At 45.6% G+C, this 24,080-nt stretch overlaps 1 protein-coding gene across 2 annotated transcripts in view; it reads left to right on the top strand.

The window, feature by feature from the left end:
• The first annotated feature begins 6,312 nt into the window (after positions 1-6,312).
• The window catches only part of pmpca (peptidase, mitochondrial processing subunit alpha), a 22,811-nt gene continuing 5,043 nt past the window's right edge, over positions 6,313-24,080 (top strand). The window contains exons 1-12 of one of the 2 annotated variants that reach the window (XM_060064554.1): positions 6,313-6,449; positions 6,700-6,902; positions 7,006-7,085; positions 7,364-7,446; positions 12,848-12,942; positions 13,278-13,378; positions 13,710-13,973; positions 14,204-14,296; positions 14,539-14,657; positions 14,896-14,986; positions 23,445-23,507; positions 23,675-23,819. In XM_060064554.1, the coding sequence (XP_059920537.1) occupies positions 6,403-6,449; positions 6,700-6,902; positions 7,006-7,085; positions 7,364-7,446; positions 12,848-12,942; positions 13,278-13,378; positions 13,710-13,973; positions 14,204-14,296; positions 14,539-14,657; positions 14,896-14,986; positions 23,445-23,507; positions 23,675-23,819 (1,384 nt within the window). In that variant the 5' untranslated portion in view covers positions 6,313-6,402. Of the gene's footprint in view, positions 6,450-6,678; positions 6,903-7,005; positions 7,086-7,363; positions 7,447-12,847; positions 12,943-13,277; positions 13,379-13,709; positions 13,974-14,203; positions 14,297-14,538; positions 14,658-14,895; positions 14,987-23,444; positions 23,508-23,674; positions 23,820-24,080 lie in introns of both variants that reach the window. The other variant, XM_060064553.1, reaches the window with a different exon arrangement.

The following is a 24,080-nucleotide window of genomic DNA, read 5'->3' as shown; positions in this document are numbered from 1 at the left end:
CAGGACTTACAGTAAGCCTATTTAACCAAAACACCAAAACACCAAATAACAACAACTCGTTTACTCGTTTCAAAATAGGGAACCACAATGCGTCTTGGTCATTTAGAACCACAGCGCCTAGGGCATATGTGCGCGCGCACGTCAATCTCTTCCGGAGCTCCCGTCTCTCTCACTCGCTCGTTTATCTATAATTTTAGTTCGTTTGATCAAAGAGACACTTTACCTGCTGCTCGGCGTTCAGACGGGGCAAGAACAGATCAAACGACTCTATCCTATATATGGCAAGACAACTTACCCTTGAGCTCTGGTCGTATGATCCGTTCGCGTCCCGTCCTCTGGCCCGGCAGCTGACGAGTCCCTATTTCCTCCTGGTCGTGACGCCAATATAACGGAGATTAACCGAGATTTAAAACACTTAGACTAATTTAAGAGAGAGAGTGCAAAAGAAATCGAGGGGTCCGGAGCAAGAATTGACAAAAGACTTTATCGTGCAGAAAAACAACAACGACAACAGCCTGAGTAGGTTTGCAAAGTCACTGGCTGGACTTCGGTCCCAGCCCTCCTTTATACACATACAGGAACTTCTCTAATACAATGGAGGTTCCCTTTGTCCCTAATGAGGTTTTCCGCCTAGTCTCTTCGTCTCAGCGTGTTATCAACCGTGCCCCGGTCTGAGGTCCGCAGGGATTAGCCTTGTCAGTCAAAATGACCCACGCCTGAAAGGTGGAGGTCAACATGACTTGACCCCGCAGTTCCCAGGACATTTCTGCGTGCCTACCATCTGGTGTGAACCCAGACTCAGGCGTCATGTGCTTTCCACTATTTAAAATATTAAGCCTATTAATAATCATGGTTTACTATAGAATATACTCACTAATTTCTACCACACCATCTCTTCTTCGTCCGTTACCAGACTCGTAGTCTGGTAACGTAGTGACCTACCGTTGTATACTGTGGCGGTAGTACGCATTCGGAAACGTTTTCCGTACTACACAATGCACACTGAGCATTCGGACGCGCTATATTTGTGGTGTACTACAAAATGCATACTATAAGTATGAGTATTCGGATTCAGCCCTGGGCTTTGGGAGGTTTGTTTACAGGCGTTGCTATGGTTACCGGTCTTGCGTGTTCCAACGGTTTATTATGTTTCTAATAAATCGCTGTCTCATCAATACTTCATTCACTGCCTCTTCTGTGGTCATTACAATATTATGAATAGACTGCATGGGCTCTCCGATGTCTCTCTCTCTTGGCCTGCCCATAACAGGTTCGAATATTAAGGGCTGCCTAATATTCGTTCGAATTTTGATTTATTTTTTTGATATTCGAATTATATTCGAATCACGAAGTTCGAAGTCAAAGCCCTATTACCAACCCATAGACACTAAAAGCCAAAAACCTTTCTCACACATGTGAAATAGTCTAACATCGCGAGTGACGGCTACGCGCACACATGCACACCCATAGCGAGTGACGTAGGACGTAAAGTCCCGCCCAGGTCGAAGTGGCGTCGATTTAACTGCAAGCAGTTATGCAGGGGTCCAAGATATGTGCATTTCGCCGGCACAACGCGAAGCAAGTATTCAAAATGCTACCGTGAACAACCTGTGGATATAAAGGTTTTGACTGTGAGAGGTTCGGTGTGGGAGTTTCGGCCCCAAACGCATTCTACCGTTTAGTCGTCGACGGTTGGATCAAAATAGTTTTTACTGATTTGCAACGCGAAACATCCCAAAACATATATTCAAAACGCTACCGTTTCGTCAACGATGGTCGGATCAAAATAGTTTTGCTGATTTCTTGTCGTGTGCGTAGAGAGTCCCTTGCTGATCCACGCGCAAATGCCTTCAGATCCACGCGCAACTTTCAGATTTCCGTACTTGTAGAATTGTTTTGTACTTGAAGGATCTTTTTTTGTTCTTGAAGATTTTAGTTTGTACTTGAAAGATTTTAGTTTGTACTTGGAGGATATTTTTTTGTAATTGAAGAAATATGTTTCTTTGTATGTGAAAACATATTTGTTTCTGAAGCAAAATGCATTAGTTTGTGATTGATGTTTTGTATTTGCAAACCACACTGAGTGTGTGTGTGAATCGTTGTGCGCGAGTAAAACACGTTTTGTGTGTGTGTGAATCGTTGTGCGTGAGTAAAACACGTTTTGTGTGTGGGGGGGGTTTTGGCATGATTCTAACTCCAAAGACCGACACAAACGCACTATGACAGAAGGCCCATCTATGAAGGTATTATTGTAGCAAAAGTCTTTAGCACCTGTAACTGCAGAATTTGAATGCGTACACTAAAGTCACAGCAAATTTGAAGTCGTATACATTTATTTTGCATGTGTACTCTAAAGTCACAAATGTGTAACAGTACATTTGTAGTCGTAAAAAATATATATATATTTTTTTATACCATTGTAAACACAAAATAGGGTCTACGAGTACGCTAATCTGTGTTACAGGTGCACAAATCCTTTTGCTACAATTATTGCAGCGCAGTTGGTGCAAAACACATTCGCACACCCGTGTTTCATAATCTGAGAACATGCCCAAAAGGTGTGCATTCGTAAACCCAAATTTGAACAAATGCATCAGAAGTTGCACATCTGTGAACGCCATGTTAATTCAGCATTTTAATGAGCGAGCACAAAACCATTTTACAACTGCTCGAATCTGCTCCTGCAAGTCTCAGCTGTGGGGTTTTTTGCAGGTTGTTTTGCAACACGCCTAGGTGGTAAATGTGTAGCAAAAGTATTCGTATCCGTAGATGACAGAGCGTCCGTGAGCGGGACAAAATAGTCCCGCCCATAATTTCCTAATCCAATGTAAATCGCCGGCAGGGATGCATTTCTCAAATTACAGTGACGGCTGGTGGTGATTTTGGGTGGGTGGGCTAAAGAATGCATTACATTTATCAATACTTCACAGGGCTCCAGACGCCATGAGGTCACCTTTATATCTCTGTTCATAACTTTCATATAATGTGAATGATTTTTAAACAAGATTAAGGTGTAGAGAAAGGCATGTCTTTATTTGAAGCACAATTATAAATAAAAAGAAAAATAAGGTGTTTAAAGTGCTTCACTGAGCTGAAATTGCACATTTCGAACTAAACCATTAAGCAAAATAAAACTTTTTTTGTGCTTAAAGTATTACACAATTAAAATGTTGACTGGTCTCCCTTTGCGCAAAATGCGGCTGTAGACGATCACACTCTTGGGTAGAGACGTCTGTGTCGCCGTCAATCATGAAGGACATGTAGGCCCATGTGGCGTTTCCGACGTCCGCAGCTGTCTTTTGCTTTAAAGTGTCGCCCATTAGGCCTACTGCAATGAATTGTGCACATGCCATCTCATTGCTATACGTCGGGTTGATGTTTAATCCATTTCTCTTCATGAGAATAATTTCGGATTTAAATTGAGAATGGCAACTCCTCTTTGACAATGTTGTATGCAACATTAAATGAGATCATTTCCGATTCCTTAGAGAACCTTATTGTTACTGCCTGTCGCTGAAATGCAGCTTGGAGAGGGGCCACTATCTCTACACACTTGTCACATCATGTTGGGTTATTTAGACAGCTTTTTAAATGTTTCGATACGAAACGTAGTTGACCCGCTTACAAATGCACTATTACCGGCCATATTCTGACCGCACTCCTGACAGTAAATCTGTACATCGTTTGGTTGATGTGTCCCCAATCTTTTCACTTCCAATTTTTCCTCCAAAGACATTAAAGAAAACCGATTAGAAAGTAAATAATCCACTTCATTCATTTTCATGCTAACGCCCGCCATACTGCACTTGCGCTACTGTGCTGTGATTAGTCGAAGGTCACTGTACTGTAGCTACTGTGCTAGGTCAGCCTTTGGGCTAAACTAATTTAGCCCAAATGGGAAGCATATGAAGGGGGCGTGTCAGGGCACCTGTCAATCAAACGTCAATGGAAGCTTACGCTACTGCGCTTGGGCTGAATACATTTAGCCCATTCACAGGAAAAAAACGAAGATATATATATCCTGGGTTTTTCTGTCACTTTTTGGTGCTGTTGCTCCTTTAGGTTCTACCAAAATTTAAAACAATATGTTCTAAGTTTTTAATAATATTTTTTTTATTTTCACTGTAATGCCGCTTTTCCACCGCACATGTAGCTCGACTCGACACGACACGACTCGACACGACTCGACACGGTAGCAGCGCGGGTCCTTTTCCACCGCAAATAGTACCTCCGGGACGTGGGCGGGGTCGGCTGCGCGAAAGGGCCGTGACGTATTTTTGTACGCGACGCAAACAACACCTACGTAACCCACACATGGACAGAACCCACATAACAACAATGGAGAACATCGATGCGATGGTATTCGTGTTCGTATTATTAGCTGGCATGTTGAAGAAGTGGAATATGTTGGCTGCGGCGATGCTATGGCTGTTACCAGCATGGTTGCCATGTCGCTCTCGTGACTTCGTCACACTCTCTGGCCAATCAGTGGCCGGCCGTCTGCCGACGTCACCTTTTAGCATCGGCTCAGCCGCTTGGAACCTAGAGCGAGGCGGTACTAGAAAAAGCAGCCACTTCAGGTACCAGATACCATGTTTTCGCGGTGGAAACGCAAAAAAGGCGAGCTGAGTCGAGTCGAGTCGAGTCGTGTCGAGCTGGTACCATGCAGTGGAAAAGCGGCATAAGAGGGCTTAGCCCTGTTAGCCCATTTATACCAGCCGTCCCTGACTGGGACCCATCGCGTGCCAGCCATGGAGCTATAAAGATCGCAGCATTCTCAGCGCGGGTACGTTTCTTTGTGAAGAGGGCGTCCTACTGAACGGAGGTGGGTATCCTACATTATGTAAAATGAAATGACTTAGTTCAAGTGAATTCTCCCCAAAGTATTGCATTAACATTTCTGAATTTATGTTATGGCGACCATTAAAATACATTGAAGGACATTTGCGGCATGTTAATGAAATACTTTGGGGGGAATTCACTTGAACTAAGTAATTTCATTTAACATAATGTAGGATACCCATCTCCGTTCAGTAGGACGCCCTCTTCACTTCTCCAGAAAGAAACGTATCCCGCGCTGAGTATGCTGCGATCTTTATAGCTCCATGGCTGGCACGCGGTGGGTCCCAGTGTAATTGGAGAAATGCATCCCTGCCGGCGATTTTCATTGGATTAGGAAATTATGGGCGGGACTATTTTGTCCCGCTCACGGACGCTCTGTCATCTACGGATACGAATACTTTTGCTACACATTTACCACCTAGGCGTGTTGCAAAACAACCTGCAAAAAACCCCACAGCTGAGACTTGCAGGAGCAGATTCGAGCAGTTGTAAAATGGTTTTGTGCTCGCTCATTAAAACGCTGAATTAACATAGCGTTCACAGATGTGCAACTTCTGATGCATTTGTTCAAATTTGGGTTTACGAATGCACACCTTTTGGGCATGTTCTCAGATTATGAAACACGGGTGTGCGAATGTGTTTTGCACCAACTGCGCTGCAATAATTGTAGCAAAAGGATTTGTGCACCTGTAACACAGATTAGCGTACTCGTAGACCCTATTTTGTGTTTACAATGGTATAAAAAAAAAATATAATTTTTTTACGACTACAAATGTACTGTTACACATTTGTGACTTTAGAGTGCACATGCAAAATAAATATATACGACTTCAAATTTACTGTGACTTTAGTGTATGCATTCAAATTCTGCAGTTACAGGTGCTAAAGACTTTTGCTACAATAATACCTTCATACCCATCTGCCTTCTGTCATAGTACAGACACCGACCAGCTACAGAAATAATTGCCTCGGGAAAGTCTCTGTGGAGAATGAATGAGGTGGAGTTTTACCTTGTAATGACAGAGAGTTAAGTACGATAAAGCAGTCAGAACCATGGTAAACTGGTGAAGATAATTTAGATAATACATGAGTTATAAAGACAAAGAGTGGTCTGGTTTTTGATTTTGCAAAAATAATTCATAAAAAAAAATTGACCGCAATTCAAAAGGAAAAGATAAATGTAACCGAGGGTTTTATTATCGCCTATACTTGAGTAAATTACAAAGAAAGAATCGGCACGATCCCCTTTATTTTAGCACTCCCAGCATATCAAAATAGCGACACCACAGGCAGACACTTCCGTTCTGCCCCTTCAGAATAAGAGTCCTTAACAGGAAATTGGTTACATAAATGCCGAGAGGAAAAAAACATTATATGATTTCAGGCTTCATACATTTCTTTGGGTGTGAAATATGCTACGCAACCCTGGCATGAACCCTGGCTGCAGCAAGCAGCCAGGGTTGCCAGATTGGGCGGGAATCTGGCCCAATCTGGCAACGCTGCTTGTGGAAGTTATACAGTTTTCATCCGGGTTATTGTGTGGTCTGGTCACACGTCAAGATGGCGACACACATGTCGAGGTGTAGATCCTGGAGCCCCGTTCAAAGGTAACACAACAAATCGTGTCAGTATACAATAGTGTAACTGTTAGCGGATCAATCGACTCGCTCTGACGGTTTTGTGTGTTTGACGCACACCTTATCGATGTATTCCGATAGTGTCAAATCGTGATGTGACCAGTGTGTCCACCTATCAAAACAAGTCAAATCACAATAGACGTTAACCTTAAGATCTGACACCATCATTTGAATTTGCTTGGTGATTGATTGACAGTAGTTATTCTGTGTATGATTCCAGGTATGGGCTCGCAGCCTACAGGAGTTACAGCGGGGGCGGTGGGTACCCCAACATCCCCCTGTCCTCCCCGCTGCCCGGGGTCCCCTCCCCGACGTTCGCGTCCGTGGACGGCCTGGAGAAGAGCGAGACCAGGATCACCACTCTGGAAAACGGCCTGAGAGTGGCGTCTCAGAACAAGTTTGGTCAATTCTGCACTGTTGGAAGTGAGTTACTTATTCTGCAGGCAATGCTGATGTTATGTTGCATGATGACCCCGCCAAGCTGGTATAAGTTGTACGTGAATGATTTTGTTTTGTTGTCTTTTAGTTTTAGTTAATTCCGGGTCAAGACACGAGACGAAGTATCCCAGTGGGATTGCTCATTTCTTAGAGAAACTTGCCTTTTCTGTAAGTATTGCTTTCTCAGTCTCGGAACCGTACTGTGAACTAAAGGAGAGACAACAGGAATGATGTGTGCTGTCAGGAAGCAGCCAGCAGTCAGCAGTCAATCTATCAGATCTGAAGTTGGGATAAAATCATTATATAAATTGTTTTATTGAGAGCTCTGACCTTGACAATTAAACAATGTAAGGTGGCAAAAACACAAGCATGCAAACACAAACGTGGTATGTGAACAAAAAGGTATTGGTCATCATTTTATTGACAGTTTGTACCTTCATCTCTAGTCCACAGCTCAGTATGGGAGTAGAGATGAAATTCTTCTGACGTTAGAGAAGCATGGCGGAATATGTGACTGCCAAACATCCAGGTAACCTCGCCTTCCTTTGTCTTCTCATAACCAATACTGTAAATCAATAATGATTATGACTATTGTAATAATCTGTTTTCCAAATCCCATGGGAATCCAATGGGTTAATTTTCAATGTGTTTATAATACAAATGATAATAAAAAAAAATCTAAATTAATGCATCACAGTTAAAACATAAGCAATATGAACACAGACAAGGAGAAGAAGAATAAAAAAAAAAAACAGAAACGTGTGTACTGCAAGCAGTCCATTGGTCTTCAGTAACTCATGCACCTACAGCACTCTATCTAACCTGTCTGCCGTAAGCCCTCTCATCACACAAATAATAAACCACTCGTTAAACTCCTGCCATGTCCCACCCTCACTCAAAACTGCTGTTATCAGACCTCTTCTGAAAAACCCCAACCTCGACCCAGAATGCCTCTCCAAGTACCGGCCCTTCTCCCATCTACCATTCCTGTCGAAGGTGTTCGTAAAAGATGTTGCTGCACAGCTACTGGAACATCTATAATGTCATTCACTGTTTGAAAAATTCCAATCTGGTTTCCGCACTGCCCATTGTACAGAGACAGCATTGTTGAGGGCAGTGTTTGTAATAACGCAGTTTAAAAGAACAAAGTTATGTAACGCCGTTATTTTTTCAGTAACGGGGTAATCTAATTGATTACTGTTTCCGTCGTTACAACGCCGTCACCGTTACTGTACGTTAAATGCGGTGCGTTACTATGAATTGATTGAATAAACTCACTGCGTAGTCCGAACGCATCCCTGGCTCCAAACACAAACTGCTAGTGAGGAGACCGGGTGGGTTAACAACGACATAGATTGGCTAAGGCAGAGTCATGTTTCATGGTAGCCAATTGGAACCAGGGTTTTTACACACAAGCCAGGACACCCTCGCCACACCAAACAGATTCGATGAAGCAGCAGAAAGGGCGAGACCGGAGCAATCCGATGAAAAGTTGGCATTTTCTGTAGTATTCGGCAGATGTTGCACAGCCTTTGCAACCATGAAAAATTAAAATTCAGTTGGAAGTATATCCGGCCCTTGAATGGGCAGTTCAAACATTTAACACATTAAGACCAAGTGAAAACTGCTCAGAAAAATCGAAATTCTTTGACATATAGCAACTTTTTTTTTTCTTAAATAGTTACTTTCCCTGGTAACTACTTACTTTTATTATAGACTAATTCAGTTACTAACTCAGTTACTTTTTGGAACAAGTAGTGAGTAACTATAACTAATTGCTTTTTTAAAGTAACGTTTGTAACTGTCTGAGGGTAACCAATGACCTTCTCATCTCTGCCGATTCTGGATCCCCCTCCCTGCTCATCCTACTCGACCTCTCAGCGGCTTTTGACACTGTCGACCACCATATCCTCCTAAGCCGCCTCCACACCGACATTGGTCTCCGTCACTCCACATTGGACTGGTTCACCTCGTACGTCAGTTTGAGTTCAGCCCCCGTCACTTGTGGTGTCCCCCAAGGATCTGTCCTAGGACCCCTGTTTTTCATTTTATATATGCTGCCACTGGGTCGTGTCATCAGCCGACCAGGCATCTCTTTTCACTGCTATGCCGATTACACTCAGTTGTACCCGCGAACCGACCCCAACCTATGCTCTACCCCAGTCTCTTCTTAGGGCGTGGATGAGTCACAACTTCCTCCAGCTCAACAGCTCTAAAGCTGAAGCCATACACATTGGCACCCCTCATCAGGTCCAGTCATCACTAGGGGTGTAACGATTCATGCGATGCATCGATGAATCGATTGTCAGTCCTACCGATTCAACTAAATCGATCTGCTAAAATAAATAGAATGAATTGCTTTGGCTTCACCATGAATCGATATAAATGCTTTAAATCGTATGAATCGATTATGATTAATGTTTTAAGACTTAGTATACACGTTTATAAGTGCAGCTCGGTAATCCGTAACTCTGTCGTCAGCTTGCAAGGAAGTCCCACGAGAGTTTTTTTTCTCCCTCACCCTCTACTGCTGCATTTCAAACATGGCAGAGAGCGGCAGCGAGATTGTTAATGCACCAGCAAACTTGAAATCCAAAGTGTGGAAGCATTTTGGCTTCGCAAAGAATAATGGTAAAATTGACAAGGGGTGTGTGACGAGGCGCATAGCTTCTGTCAATGTTGCCTGTGTGTGTTTGTCTTGTTTGACTATGTATTCCGTTACCTTCATACTGTTTTAAAATCATTTATCAACCATGTCATTTATCATGCGCGCTACGGCAGTTTAATACAATCTTGCAATTACCATCATTACAACGTTCTGTTTAATACCATTTACCATTAACGTCACCTTTTCTGTTGCAATAACCATTCAAACAAGTATGTCGTTGTCAAATTCCAGGTTTGTTTATTTAGTTTAAAAGTTACATGTTAACACAGCATAAATGTTCGTCTTACCAGCGTCTCGTTTAGACTTTGTATTAGGGAATGTGTTCCGCGTCAACAGGGTTTAAATTAACGTCATAACTTCCGGGTAAACCGAAAGTGACCCCGAGTTTTTGTAATTATGTTTATTGAAGTTTTTGTATATTTTGGCTATGCCAAAATCTAGCAATAATATAAAGGTCCAGTATGCTTAAGTTCGAATGGGCTTGAGTCAGTTTTTGTGACTCAAGCCCATTCAGTTTGTTTAGTGAAAAGTATTTTTCTTTTTGTTGATTTTCGTTTTATTTTTATTTCCTTATGGGCCTTAAATTGGGAAAATAAAAGATCCCATCTTTTTCCAAACTTCTCGTCGGCTCCTGAGTGATTTTCCATCTAGTTCAAGACGCTCCAACACATCTACCCATGACAGGGTGTCACATTATTGCATGTTTATTTCACGGATATAGAATTTTGGTTCAAAGTTACTGAATCGAATCGTGGTTTACAGAATCTAATCGAATCGAATCGTTCCAAAAAAAAAAAATTGTCCTTGAATCGAATCGCCAACTACTGAATCGTTAATCGAATCGAATCGTCTGAAGCCAAAGATTCACACCCCTAGTCATCACCCATAACCACCATCTCCTTCTCCGGTCAAGACATCCCCCTCTCAACCACAGTTACCAACCTCGGTTTGAAGCTGGACCCACAACTGACATTTGCAAACCACATCAAACATGCGTAAAAACCTGCTTTTTCCATATCAAGAACATTTCTGAACTCCGCCCCTTCCTCACTTTCTCTGACGCAGAGACTCGTCCATTCCTTAATCTCCTCCAGGCTTGATTACTGTAACAGCCTGCTCATCTGTGTACCCAATAAACACCTTCAGAAACTTCAATTCATTCAGAACAGCGCTGACCGAACTCTGATGAAATCCTGCAAATACGACCACATCACCCCCATTCTTCAGAACCTCCACTGGCTCCCCATAACCTCAAGAATTCAATACAAGATCGCCCTCATCACCCACTTTTGCATCTGCAGCAACGCCCCGCAATACCTCAAAGACCTCCTTACACCTCACTCATCCCCCCATAACCTCCAGTCCCAAAGCACAAACCTCCATCAGCCATAAGTAAATAAATCTGGTTGATAGGGTTTACATGTTTAAATGTGGTCGATAGTGTTTGAGTGTGGTCGCTAGTGTGTAGGTGTTGGCGAGAGTGTTTAAATGTGGTCGATGGTGTTTGGATGTGGTCGATAGTGTTTAAATGTGGTCGATAGGGTTTACATGTTTTAATGTGGTCGATAGTGTTTAATTGTGGTCGATAGTGTTTAATTGTGGTCGATAGGGTTTACATGTTTAAATGTGGTCGATAGTCTTTATATATGGTCGATAGGGTTTACATGTGGTCGATAGGGTTTACATGTGGTCCATAGTGTTTAAATGTGGTCCATAGTGTTTAAATGTGGTCCATAGTGTTTAAATGTGGGCGATAGTGTTTAAATGTGGTCGATAGGGTTTACGTGTGGTCCATAGTGTTTAAATGTGGGTGATAGTGTTTAAATGTGGGCGATAGTGTTTACATGTGGTCGATAGGGTTTACATGTGGTCCATAGTGTTTAAATATGGTTGATAGTGTTTAAATGTGGTCGATAGTGTTTACATGTGGTCGATATTGTTTAAATGTGATCGACAGTGTTTAAATATGGTCGATAGTGTTTAAATATGTTCTTTTCCCTCACTCTCCACCTCATCCCTAACTCTCCACCTCAAGCTGGTGTGTAGTGAGCGTTCTGGCACCGATTGGCTGCCGTGCATCACCCAAGTGGGTGCTACATATTGGTGGTGGTTAGTGAGGTCCCCCCTTCACTTTAGGCGTCTTTGAGTGTTATTAATTATTATTATTCTTCATGTTTAACCTCTGTTTTCCTTTTATTCCTAGTCTGTTTTACATAGTATTGAATGATGACTATATGCTCTGTAAGGTGACCTTGGGTGTCTTGAAAGGCGCCTCTAAATTAAATGTATTATTATTATTATTATAAGACTTTGCACCATGGGAGACTGAGCATTCTGCTCCGCTGCCCCTCACATCTGGAATTCCCTTCCTGAACATCTGCGAAAACCCCAGTCTGTGGACACTTTAAAGAAAAAGGGCTAACAACTTTTTTGTTCAAGCAGGCGTTCTTAAGTTGTCCTTAGATTTTTCAAAATTCAATCTGCACCTCAACTCCTCTTTAAGCTGTTTTATATGAATGTATTTTATCACAGGATTTTAATGTGCTATTGCCCTTGAGCACGTTGAGATTATCTTATGAAAAGTGCATTACAAATCAAATGTATTATTATTATTATTATGCACTGCCTATTCCAGCGGCCGCCCTGTTCAAGCCAATCAATGATGTAGTCATTACTTCAACATCCAACTACGCCTCCAACTTTGTTCTTCGTCACCGTTTGTTTTTTTTGCACCCACCATGTTTGTTAATAAGCATATTGAATTTGCCATCACTCTTCAATTGTTTTACACAAACTAAACCATTCCATGCGATCCTTAACAGGCAAGTCCAAATATAATGTACATTTAAGTTTGTTACTCGAAGCTATGGTTATGAAGATGCTGATTATTTAAGTTTTCACCAAATTTTCGCTAAGCGTTTAACTAAGACAGGCTAGTTGTAGCGCCCCCTAAGGGTATTTCGGCACCAAACTTTATCGAGGCATATGTTAAGAGGGATGCCAAAGGTCTGAGAAATTTGAAAACTTTTTACCACTCCGAGGTCGAGGGATGTGTCATCCAAAATTTTTTTATATATTCCCACAATTACAATAGGTATGCACAGAATACTCTGTGAATACCTCACAATACTGAGAAAGGTGTATTTTTTTGTATAAGATCCCACACAAACTACAAACCGTGAATACAACCTTTGAAGTATAACAGCGAAGACAGCGGTGAATTGGAGAATTCACCTATACTGCTGCATGTTTTTCTGTGCAGAGACACCACTATGTATGCAATCTCTGCAGAAGTGAAGGGCCTGGACACGGTGGTCAGCCTGCTGTCAGACGCTGTGCTGCAGCCTCGCCTGCTGGGTCAGTCGGCCATTGGTCTTTAAACTCTGTGTGTTCACTCAGTGATTACAGGTGACCCATGTCATAAACACATTACATCACTGGAATTGATTTGAAAAAGAAGACCAGGTGGGAGAAGAAGAATGCTAACAAATATATCCTATCCTTAAAAAATGATAATATTGAAGAATCTATAGAAAGATTTTGAAAACCTTTGCAATGACTAAAAATAACGTGCAGGGAAATGTGTTGAATTTTGCATTGATTTAGTTTGTTTTGTTTTAAATTTAAAAAAAGCTCATGGTAATAGCACACACTATATCTGACTGAGTGAATGCTTGTCTGTCTGCCCAAAGATGAGGAGATCGAGATGACTCAAATGGCCGTGCGTTTTGAGCTGGAGGATCTGAACATGAGGCCAGATCCTGAGCCGTTACTCACAGAGATGATACATGCTGTAAGCTCCGTCAAACACCACACTCGGGAACATGTGTACAGATATCAGACTTATCAAGTTCTTCTCATTGTGACTCTTCAACCATTCTTTCACTGTATAACACTTAATTATTAATTAATTTATTAATCCTATGAGATAAATTCAGATGTTTCAGCAGCAAATTACAGAAAATATATATGAACAGTGCATCAAACTAGTACCTTGTAAACACTACTACTAGTGTATTCGCTACAGTGACCTAGTGAAGATCTAATCTCATCACATTTATGTACTTATATTTGCCTGGTGGTCATTCCTTGTGACCTCTTCTGCGTGGCATTACCGCTCGTAGGCAGCGTACCGCGGGAACACGGTCGGCCTGCCGCGCTTCTGTCCCGGCGACAACGTGGACAAGATCGACCAGGCCGTGCTGCACGGCTACCTGCGCAGCTACTACTGTCCTCAGCGCATGGTGCTGGCCGGGGTGGGCATTGAGCATGAGCAGCTGGTGAAGTGTGCCCGCCGGTACCTGCTGAACACCAGGCCGGTGTGGGGCGAGGCCACGCCCACCGACGTGGACCTCTCCGTGGCCCAGTATACCGGCGGCATCGTCAAGGTGGGACAGGAAATCCCAATACTCAGAAGTATATTATAAATGCACTTTATAGGTATAATAGCCTTATGTATTTTTATGAAACAGAATATATTACACAGACATGAAACACTTCTCACTGTCTCGTGTCTGTCTCTCTCTTATATACATTTTTGTGCTGATTTTTTACCGAGCTGTCATCCAAGTGAAGTCATTTAGTTGGTTTATACTGCTTGATGTTTCTTTGTGATCAGATGGAGAAGGATATGTCTGACGTCAGTCTGGGCCCCACCCCCATCCCAGAACTTGCACACATCATGATTGGTCTGGAGAGCTGCTCGTTTCTGGTGGGTCTCCTTTGATTGGCTGCTCTAGTAGCTAGCATCCTAGGTTGAGAGAACTTAAAGAGGGGGAAAATTTGGGGGTACTGTACACATCCAAATCACAGATATACATTTGAGTTGGATTAAATGAAGACAATTTGACATTAAGTGAGTAGGAGGAGGCTAAACTAAATGTTTTTAAGATGCTGGTTAACTCAGTGGTGGTTAAGAGGTGTATTCTGATGAGGGGCGTTTGGGCTCAACAGGAGGACGACTTCATCCCGTTCGCGGTGCTCAACATGATGATGGGCGGGGGCGGCTCCTTCTCCGCAGGCGGGCCGGGGAAAGGCATGTTTACCCGCCTCTACCTCAACGTCCTCAACAGGTGAACACCTCACTGCCGTACACATTTAATTCATTTGGGTAAACCCTCTGTTTCAAAGATGTATGTTTGACTGCGGCGGAAGTAGAGTGAGACAGTTTACTGGGCATTTGATGAGAGTGAGTAGAGTGAGATAGTGTGGTGAGGCTGACTGTAACTGTTGTGGAGGAGAGACTCCACATTTGAGGCATGATGATCTATATTAGAATGTGACTTGTGTCTTTGTTGTTCCGTTGTCAAGGCATCACTGGATGTACAACGCCACCGCCTACCATCACAGCTATGAGGACAGCGGCCTGCTCTGCATCCATGCCAGCGCCGACCCCCGACAGGTAGGCGGAGTACGGACCTCAACATTGTGATGTCATGTAGGCAGGTAGACGGTTAAGCTCAGAGAACGGACCTCAACATGGTGATGTCTCCACGGTTCACTGTTCTTAAAGGTCCCATGACATGCTATTTTCTGTATTCTTTAATATAGGTATTAATGGGCAACTAACGCAGTATTCAAAGACGTTCCCGAAATTCAGCCGTGGTGCAGAGTTACAGCCACTCCGAGCCAGTCGCACATTGAGCTTCCCCCAAATGCGCTGTTTTGGTGTCTGTAGCTATAATGCAAATGAGGAGGAGCGAGGCGGGTCAAGGAGGAGGGTGGGGGTGTGGCCCTGAGCAGCTTGCAGCCACGGTACCATGCGCTCTGTTTACAGTGGATGTATCGCAATGGTGAGGCGCACACAGCCTTTAGCCGTGTTCTGTAAATATTCTGGAACACACAGGAGTCCTGGAGCTCTATATCTAAATATTATCATATAGCCTACATAGATATATCATATAATATATATATTATCACGGCCAAAAGCTGTGTGAGCCGATATTATGAATCTCAAACGACCTCGTTGGGTTCTCCGACGTTCCTGGTTCTTCAACGTCCTCATCAAAGTGAAGTAGACTGAACCGCGACAAGGAGGAGAAAGGGATCGTTGCCGGTCTTGGGAACCTCCGCCTCTGAGGGAGTCAAAGCCAAAGTTCCTTCCCCCCAATTCATTCTCAACCTTGGCTGAGATAACCCCCAATACGAGTCTCGTTGTAGAAATACCAGAGACGAGAGTCCGACGAGGAAGTGTACAACACTTGCGTTACAGTCCTGGAGCTCTATATCTAAATAATATCATATAATACATAGAAATCTATATAATTTAATACATATTATCATGGCCAAAAGCTGTGTGCGCCTCCAGACGATATTATGAATCACAAACGACTTTGTCGGGTTCTGCGACGTCTCTGGTTCTTCCACTTTCACATCAACCTGAAGTCGACTGAACCGCACGCACGCACGCACGCGCGCGCACGCGCGGTCGAGTCTCATTGGCGGGCCAACGTCTCTGGGCGGGCCAGGCAGAGTAAGGGGAGGAGCTGAGATTCTTGGTGACGTCATGAATACAGACATTCCAAATCAGCGCGCTTGAGTCTCTGTTTTTTCAAAGGCGAGCAGAACAGCTAGTGCTCGTTTTACACCAAACGCAAGTTTTAGCCACTGGGGGACCATAGGCAGGCTAGGGGAACTCATATTCATGTTAGAAAACCTCATAAATTGAGATTTTCATGTCATGGGACCTTTTAAAGTAGTGTTATTTCAACTCTTTATTCATTGCCTTTTATGTAATGTAATGTAATAGATATATGAGACTATGCAGTGTTTCCCGCAGGATTTTTTTTCAGCAGCGGTGGTGTGGTCCGGGGGCATGCCCCCCCAGCCGAAATTTTTTTGTACCCTTTACATTGGAATGCATGAATCAGGTGCACTTTGAGAGGAGAATATGCACTTAAATCCTATTCAAACAGTCCTGTGTTTTACTGTAGATGGGATTATTGGTGTTGTAACTTTGCCTTTTGTGTCTTCATTTACAGATTTTTATATTTTTGTATAGTAATATTTAAACAAAAAATGCCACAACGCAAATATAATTTGCACAATTTATTTACAGATTTTTGCCTAATGCTTAAACACTAAACATTGTTGCTATGCCCAAAGCATAACTGTTTTTTTACATAAGACACTTTGTTCAAAAATGTCCTTAGGTTTTTCCCTGCATTTATGCTAATGACCACACGCTTACAGGCGATTAGCATAAATCCCTAACTAAAATACGCGATGAAAACAGATTTTATATGGCAATAAAGAACAACATCGGATCTAACAGTATGGATTCATTTTTCAAAGTTCCCGAAAATACCTAGGCTATAAATTCCTGACTGGATATAAGCTCCTGTAAAGGCTAGTGATCCCAAAAAGAGCGACAACACGCACACACACACATAGGCCTACACACACACAATACTAGAGGAAAAACTTTGGGTTACTTAACGTAATCCCTGGTTCTTTGATAACAGAGTGAGGTGTTTCACTATGGGAATCGCCTAGGCGTGACCTACTACTGGAAGCTCCAATTGCACCACGTCTGTCCTTGACAGACAGGTCGGACTGTGCCACAGGGTCCCGCCCCCTGCACTTATACAGTCGACCCGCCCTCCTCAAATCATTCTATACCGGTTTCTTTCCGTGTAAATGCAAGGAGGGACGTGTTGGTGAAACACCTCACTCTGTTATCAAAGAACCAGGGATTACGTTAAGTAACCCAAAGTTATTTTTCTAACTTCGTTCAGTGTTTCACTATGGGAGATATAGACCACTCCCGTATTGCATATGTCTCCCGAAGCTATGCAAATTCAGCCAGGCAGCAAACATCACTTTGAGTCTGGTGAGCTCGTCTCCAGCACGGCTTGAGAAACGGAAGGCCCTGAGACATCCAGCCTATAAAACCTAACAAAGGTGTGAGGCGTAGCCCAGCTCGCCGCAGCACAAATGTCATGCACCGACACTCCCCTGAATAAGGCCCATGAAGTAGCCATACCCCTTGTGGAGTGGGCCCTCAAGCCATGGGGGGGCTGCAAGCCCCTACTTTCATAAGCAAGAGATATAGCCTCCACAATCTAGTGGGATAGCCTCTGGCGGGACAAAGGCTTGCCTCTATGGGGAGTGGCCCAGGACACGAACAGCTGATCCCCTTTCCGAAAATCAGCTGACCGACTCACATATACATGTAGGGCCCGTACCGGGCATAATGTATTGAGTCTCTGCTCCTCCGCAGAGGAGAAAGGAGGCGGGTGAAAAGCCGACAGTTCCACCGTGAGACACCTATAGGTCGACTCAACCACCTTAGGCACAAAAGCCGGATTGGGCCTTAGACAGACCTTGGAGATCCCCGGAGCAAACTGCAAGCAGGAAGGACGGATAGACAATGCCTGTAAATCACTCGCACGCTTAGCTGTGGTTAAAGCTAAGAGCAACACCACCTTCAGTGACACAAACTTCATCCCCACCGTCTCCAACGGCTCAAAAGGGTGATGAGACAGGGCATCCAGCACCACCGATAAATCCCACAAAGGGACCAGGGGCCTGGAAACTGGGAGCTTGCGACGCGCCCCCTTCATGAAGCGACAAACCAAGGGATGCTGCCCTGCAGGCTTATCCCCAAAGCCAACATGACAAGCTGAGATGGCCGCCAAGTACACTTTAATCGTGGAAAAGGCCTTACCCTTTTCCAATAATCCCTGTAGGAAACACAGTAGGTCCACCACGGAACACTGATATGGAATGGCATGCCTCGAGTCGCACCAGTCCTCAAAAACCCGCCACTTGCCACTGTAGAGCGGAAAGGGCCCTTGCATTCTGAATGGTGTCAACGACCTGTGCAGGCAGGCCTGCCGCATTCAAGTTCCACCTCTCACGGGCCAAGCCCAGAGCGCTACGCGGTCCGGGTGCGGATGGTAAATCTCCCCGCCCGCTTGGGAGAGGAGATCCCTGCACAGGGGAAGGGGCCATGGGTCGCCCGCCAGGAGTTGCACTATTTCCGCCACCCAATGTTTGGATGGCCACCGCGGCGCTATCAGGATTAGCGACAGACTCTGTTCTCTCACCCTGGCTAGGGTGGGGGAGATCAGGCTGAGAGGGGGGAAGGCATATAGCAGCACGTTTGGCCACGGATGGGCCAGCGCATCTACCCCTAGGGGAGCCCTTACGTCTGACAGGGAGAAAAACAACGGGCACTGAGTGTTTTCCAGCGAGGCGAAGAGATCTACGGCTGCCAAGCCGTATCTCCGCCATATTTGTCCCACAACCTGTGGATGAAGAGTCGATTCCCCGTACAGGGGTTTTCCTCTGGACATAAGATCTGCTCCTCTGTTCAGGACACCCGGTACATGTGTCGCCCGAAGGGACAGAAGTCTGGTGCTGCTCCACAAGATAATTTCTCGAGCTAACTCGTGTAGTTTCAGTGAGCGAGTGCCGCCCTGCCGGTTGACGTATGCCACTACAGTGGAATTGTCCGTCTTTACCAAGACATGGCGGCCGTGGATAAATTGCAGGAAGCGTTTTAGAGCAAGGAACACTGCCCAAAGTTCTAGGAGGTTTATGTGAGCCTGAGCTAGATCGCGACTCCAGGTGTCGTTCACTGCTCTGCCCATCATTGTCGCACCCCACCCTGACAAGGACGCGTCTGTTGTCATGGTTACCCTGGACGACACCGCCCCCAGCGGGATGCCCGCTGTCAGAACCGTGCGCACCGACCACGGGCGGAGAGCGGTAACACACGCTGGTGTTACTTTCACATTGCAATTCAGGTGGCGACGGGAGCACAGACGTAGTGCTGCGACCCAGCGCTGAAAATCTCTCATCATCAGAAGACCCAAATGTACTACTGATATCACCGAAGCCATAAGGCCAAGCAGGCGTAGGCATAACCTGAACGATACGGTCTCTCCCCGCCTGAAGAGGGAGAGACACTGCGTGAGAGACGTTAGTCTCCTCTCTGATAGTGTGACGCGATAAGAGAGAGAGTCTGTGGAGACCCAAATATTCCGCATGCTTATGCTGAATCCCAGAGTCCTCAGATGATTTACCACCGTAGTAGAATCTCTGAGTGCCTGTTCGCGTGAACTGGAACATATCAGATAATCGTCCAGATAAGAGAATATTCTGATGCCGCTGTTTCTTAACGGTGACAGTGCTGCCTCCACACACCTGCTGAACACTCTCGGGGCCAACGATAGCCCGAACGGGACCACTTGGTATTCGTAAGCCCTGTTCTGAAAAGCGAACCGGAGAAATTTCCGGTGTGCGGGATAGATGGCAATGTGAAAATATGCGTCTGACAGATCGATCTTTACAAACCAATCCCCCGGACGGATTGAACGACAGAGCACTTTGTGTGTTAACATCCTGAACGTGTATTTGCGCAGGTGTCTGTTTAACACACAGAGATCTAATATGGGGCGAAGGGACGAGCTCCCTCTCTTCGGAATGAGAAAATAACGGGAGTAAAAACCCTGTTGGGCTTGCTCGTTCGGGACAGCCCTGATCGCTTGTTTTCGCAGCAGGGACGATATTTCGTCCTCTAGGATTCGTGCCGAATCCCCACTGGCCATAGAAACCAACACGTTGTTGAATCTGGGTGGTTTCATAGCAAACTGCAGTCTGTAACCCTGGGAAACCGTAGACAGGATCCACGGGTGAACTGCGCATGCGCGCCACTGATCCACTCGCGTAGCGAGCGGGCTCATGTGATCGCGCCCCAACGACGTCACCCTCGGGACGCAAGGGGAGAGGTCTGCCGTCACAGGAGAAGCGTGAGCTCCCCCCATGAGAATGTAGGGACCAAGACATTGTTTTATTTTGTTTTGGTTTGTGCATTTCACCCTTGGCTCTGGGCCTGGTTGCGAAAATGCAGGGTTTATTGTGTGACACTGGGAAAATGCTTGGTGGCACTGTGTCAACCGTTGCCCCTGTCTCAGTTCGCCCTGAACGTGAGGCGAGAGAGACTGAGAAAGGGCCCCTGGAGAACTTGGACATATCCAGGTCCCTGAACCATGGAACTCGGGGCTTTGCTCTACCCCCCCAAGGTTTCTTTTCTTCATGGGAGGGGGAGAGAGAGAAGCTGGGATTGCTAGGTCGCACGCTTCCTCTTCCCCTCCCCGGGGTGGGGAGAGCGGTTCCTGGCTGCTGCAGCAGCGAAGGAGTGTTTGCCCCATGGCCTTGGGTTCTCTGACCTAGGCTGTTGGTCGGCCTGTGGGCCAGCTGCGTGGGCTGGTCTGTAGGCTTTCTGAGGCCTGTTTCCCCCTTGTTTTCCCCTTGCTGCCGCGGCGGCGGCCGCAAAGCCTGACCTCGCTGGCTGGGGTGGGCGGGGAGCCTGTTTTCGGGGAAGGCAGAGATCGAAGGCCTCTCCTTCCTGTTTCCTGAGAGTGCTGGTCTCTCTCATCTTTTCCAGCGCTGGACCAAACAGACCCTTGGTTGGGTCATATGCAGCATCCATGACCTCGGCTTTCTGCGCGTCACTCAGACCGGAGAGACTGAGCCATAACGCTCTCTCACCCGAGACTGCGAGTCCCATGACTCGACCACAGCCCTGAACTGCGCCCCGTGAGGAGCGTAGGACCAGGTCATTGACGATGCAAATTTCATCCCAGAGGGCAGGGTTGGGTGACCCAGAGTCTAGCTGGCGACCCATTTCCTCTAGGATTTCAGCCTGATATGCAGACAGTAGTGTCATGGCATTGAGCGAGCATACCGACTGTGCTGCGTATTTATACATCCTCTGGTAAGTGGAAGCGGTGAGGCGGTCCATCTTACCAGGCAGGGAGATGCCTGAAGAGGCGGAGAGAGAGCGACAGTTTGGGTGGAGGTGGTAAGCCACAGAAGGCTCCACAGCTGGGGGTTCGGCCGGCCCCAGCTCACCCATCCCGTGGATCTCCAGCTTTGAGCAGCCCTTGGTTGGAAGCTTGCTCTTAAATGGGCTGGACCAGTAGCGGCTCATTTCCTTCATGCAGATGGGAACTGCTGATAAGAGCTGCTTAGAAGGCGGCTGGGCTGGTGGGAGCCTCTTGCCGTCGTACAGGTCTCTCTCTGCCCCTTCAGCATCAGGGGCTGCAGGCCATTGAATGCCTAGTTTTGCAGCGGCCCGTTTGCACACCTCGTACAGGTTACCGTCTACCGGTTGTACAGCGTCAGAGGCGCTAGGGGGTCTGGACAGTTGGACCGGAAAAGTGGAGTCGTCCTCCTCCTCCTCAATTCCGTCCATGTCGAGGAAGTCAAAGTTGGCGTCGCCGTCGCCCTCTGCGTCCTCAGCGCCCGGTTCCACCTCGAGAATTAAATCATCGAATAGCAGGGGCACGAGCGGGGATGCCGCCTCCATCATGTCCGCCCAGCTCGTTGTCGCGTGGGACTGATGGGTGCTTGTTGAGGCTATAGCGGGGGCACCCGCCAGGCAGGGATCCTGGTTGGTAGCCACCGTCACCCTTAGCCTCCTTTCCAGAATTTTCTCCGGCATCGATGTGCAGTGAGCGCATGAATGCGGGTCCGCTAGCGAAGCTTGAGCGTGTTTAATGCCCATGCACGCTATGCACATGGGGTGGGGGTCCCGGCCTGATATGGAGGCCCCACATGACGCGGGGCACAGGCGGGATACAGCCTCCCTAGCCTTCGGCTCCGACCCTTTGGCGGGGGTGGCGGGCGAAGGCATACCACAGAGTTCACTCGCCGTGATGCGTTCGTTATACTCCGGGTGTTTTGGCTCAGCCAACAAGCTAATGTGTACTGTGCCGTGGTAAGCTCGCCTTGACGCGTTAGCCGATAAGCTACACCGTAAACCAGTGACACCTGTAAACAAATACAGGGTAACCGGAGAAGCAGCTCGCCTTTATGCGGACACTGCCCAGCGGGTGTAGTAACAGATAGCTTCTTACGAAGTTATTACTCAGCCGAACCAGGTTAAAAGCCTACGACTGCGTTCGGCGACGGAATCCTTGACGGCCCGTCTGTGAACTGTTAAGCAGTTTAAAGCTTACCTAGATGAGCTGAGGGAGCTTGAGTAGCTTTCTCACGGGAAGAAAGCGAGAATGATTTGAGGAGGGCGGGTCGACTGTATAAGTGCAGGGGGCGGGACCCTGTGGCACAGTCCGACCTGTCTGTCAAGGACAGACGTGGTGCAATTGGAGCTTCCAGTAGTAGGTCACGCCTAGGCGATTCCCATAGTGAAACACTGAACGAAGTTAGAAAAAGAACGGCACGGAGGTTGCGGTTTATAGATACAATAAAATGATTGGGCTCAGAGGGTTTTTAACACTGGTGGTCATGTAGCGACACATTTTAGCAACTTACTTTCTCTCTCTTTCTCTCTCTGTCTGTCTCTCTCTCTCTCTCTGTCTGTCTCTCTTTCCTTCTTTCTTCGATCTTCCGCTTCACTCGCTACTGCTTGAATCAATGTAACTTTGCAACCGTGTAGGGTAGCCTACTGCCAACAACTGCCACACTCGCTGTGTATTTTTCTTCTTTGATGTTGGTTACGTGACGATGTGCCGCGTGCTGCGCAATTGACGTTACGCGCTGTACATTTTCTAAAAGGAGCTACGTAAAAAAATTTGGAGAAGGATTTTTATTGCAGCGGCGGAGAAAATTCAGCAGCGATTCGGCGATGCGCCGCTGCTGCTGAAACACTGCTATGTTTGATCTTTCAAGTTTCTGTTCTGTCATATTTCTCTTTGATTTCATATATTTTCAAATATTTGCACCATCTTTATTTCATGGTTTATATCCAGTCAGTCATGGGTTCCATTGCTCCACCTCTGTTCTCTAGCTCATGTTTCCCTGTCTCTTGTTTTTCAATGTATGTTAAAACATTTGTAAACATGTCTGTGATAGTATGATTATATGAATCACTTTCTATGTTTTAAAAGCTTCGGGAGATGGTGGAGATCATCACCAGGGAGTTCATCCAGATGGCGGGGACACCCGGAGAGGTAATGCCACAAAATACCAAATAACAATATTTAAAAATAATCCTGGTACAATAGTATTTTCCAATCATCCACAATGATCCATTTCCTTTTATCTTCAGAATCTCTCCTAATGATTAGTCCATGATGTGATTGGAGATTTGTACATGTTTTGATGATCTGTGTGAAAGATGGAGCTGGAGAGGGCTAAGACCCAGCTCAAATCCATGCTTATGATGAATCTGGAGTCGCGGCCGGTCGTCTTCGAGGACGTTGGTCGCCAGGTCCTCTCTACAGGGAAGAGGAAGCTGCCCCACGAGCTGTGTGCGCTCATCAGTGAGTCTGGATCCCCTGAACACATGCTAAGGAGCATTTTAACTCCCTTGTTCTAGATAAAAGAATAGCATACATTTGAGTAAAAATATAAAACCTTTAGAAAATGTTTTTGACTGCACAGGACTTCTTTTTAAAATATTATTACGTTTCTTTGGCATGTGATGAGAAAATGTGAGTAAATACTAAACAAATAGCAGGTTTATATAGAAACGTAAATACGCTGTGCTTATACATGAAGTCAACCCTTTCTTGTCGTTGCCA

The sequence above is a fragment of the Gadus macrocephalus genome, chromosome 11 (assembly GCF_031168955.1).
Source record: "Gadus macrocephalus chromosome 11, ASM3116895v1".
Classification (NCBI taxonomy): Eukaryota; Metazoa; Chordata; class Actinopteri; order Gadiformes; family Gadidae; genus Gadus; species Gadus macrocephalus.
Note: the sequence above shows the minus strand (reverse complement) of the source record. Positions and strands in the feature narration are given on the sequence as shown.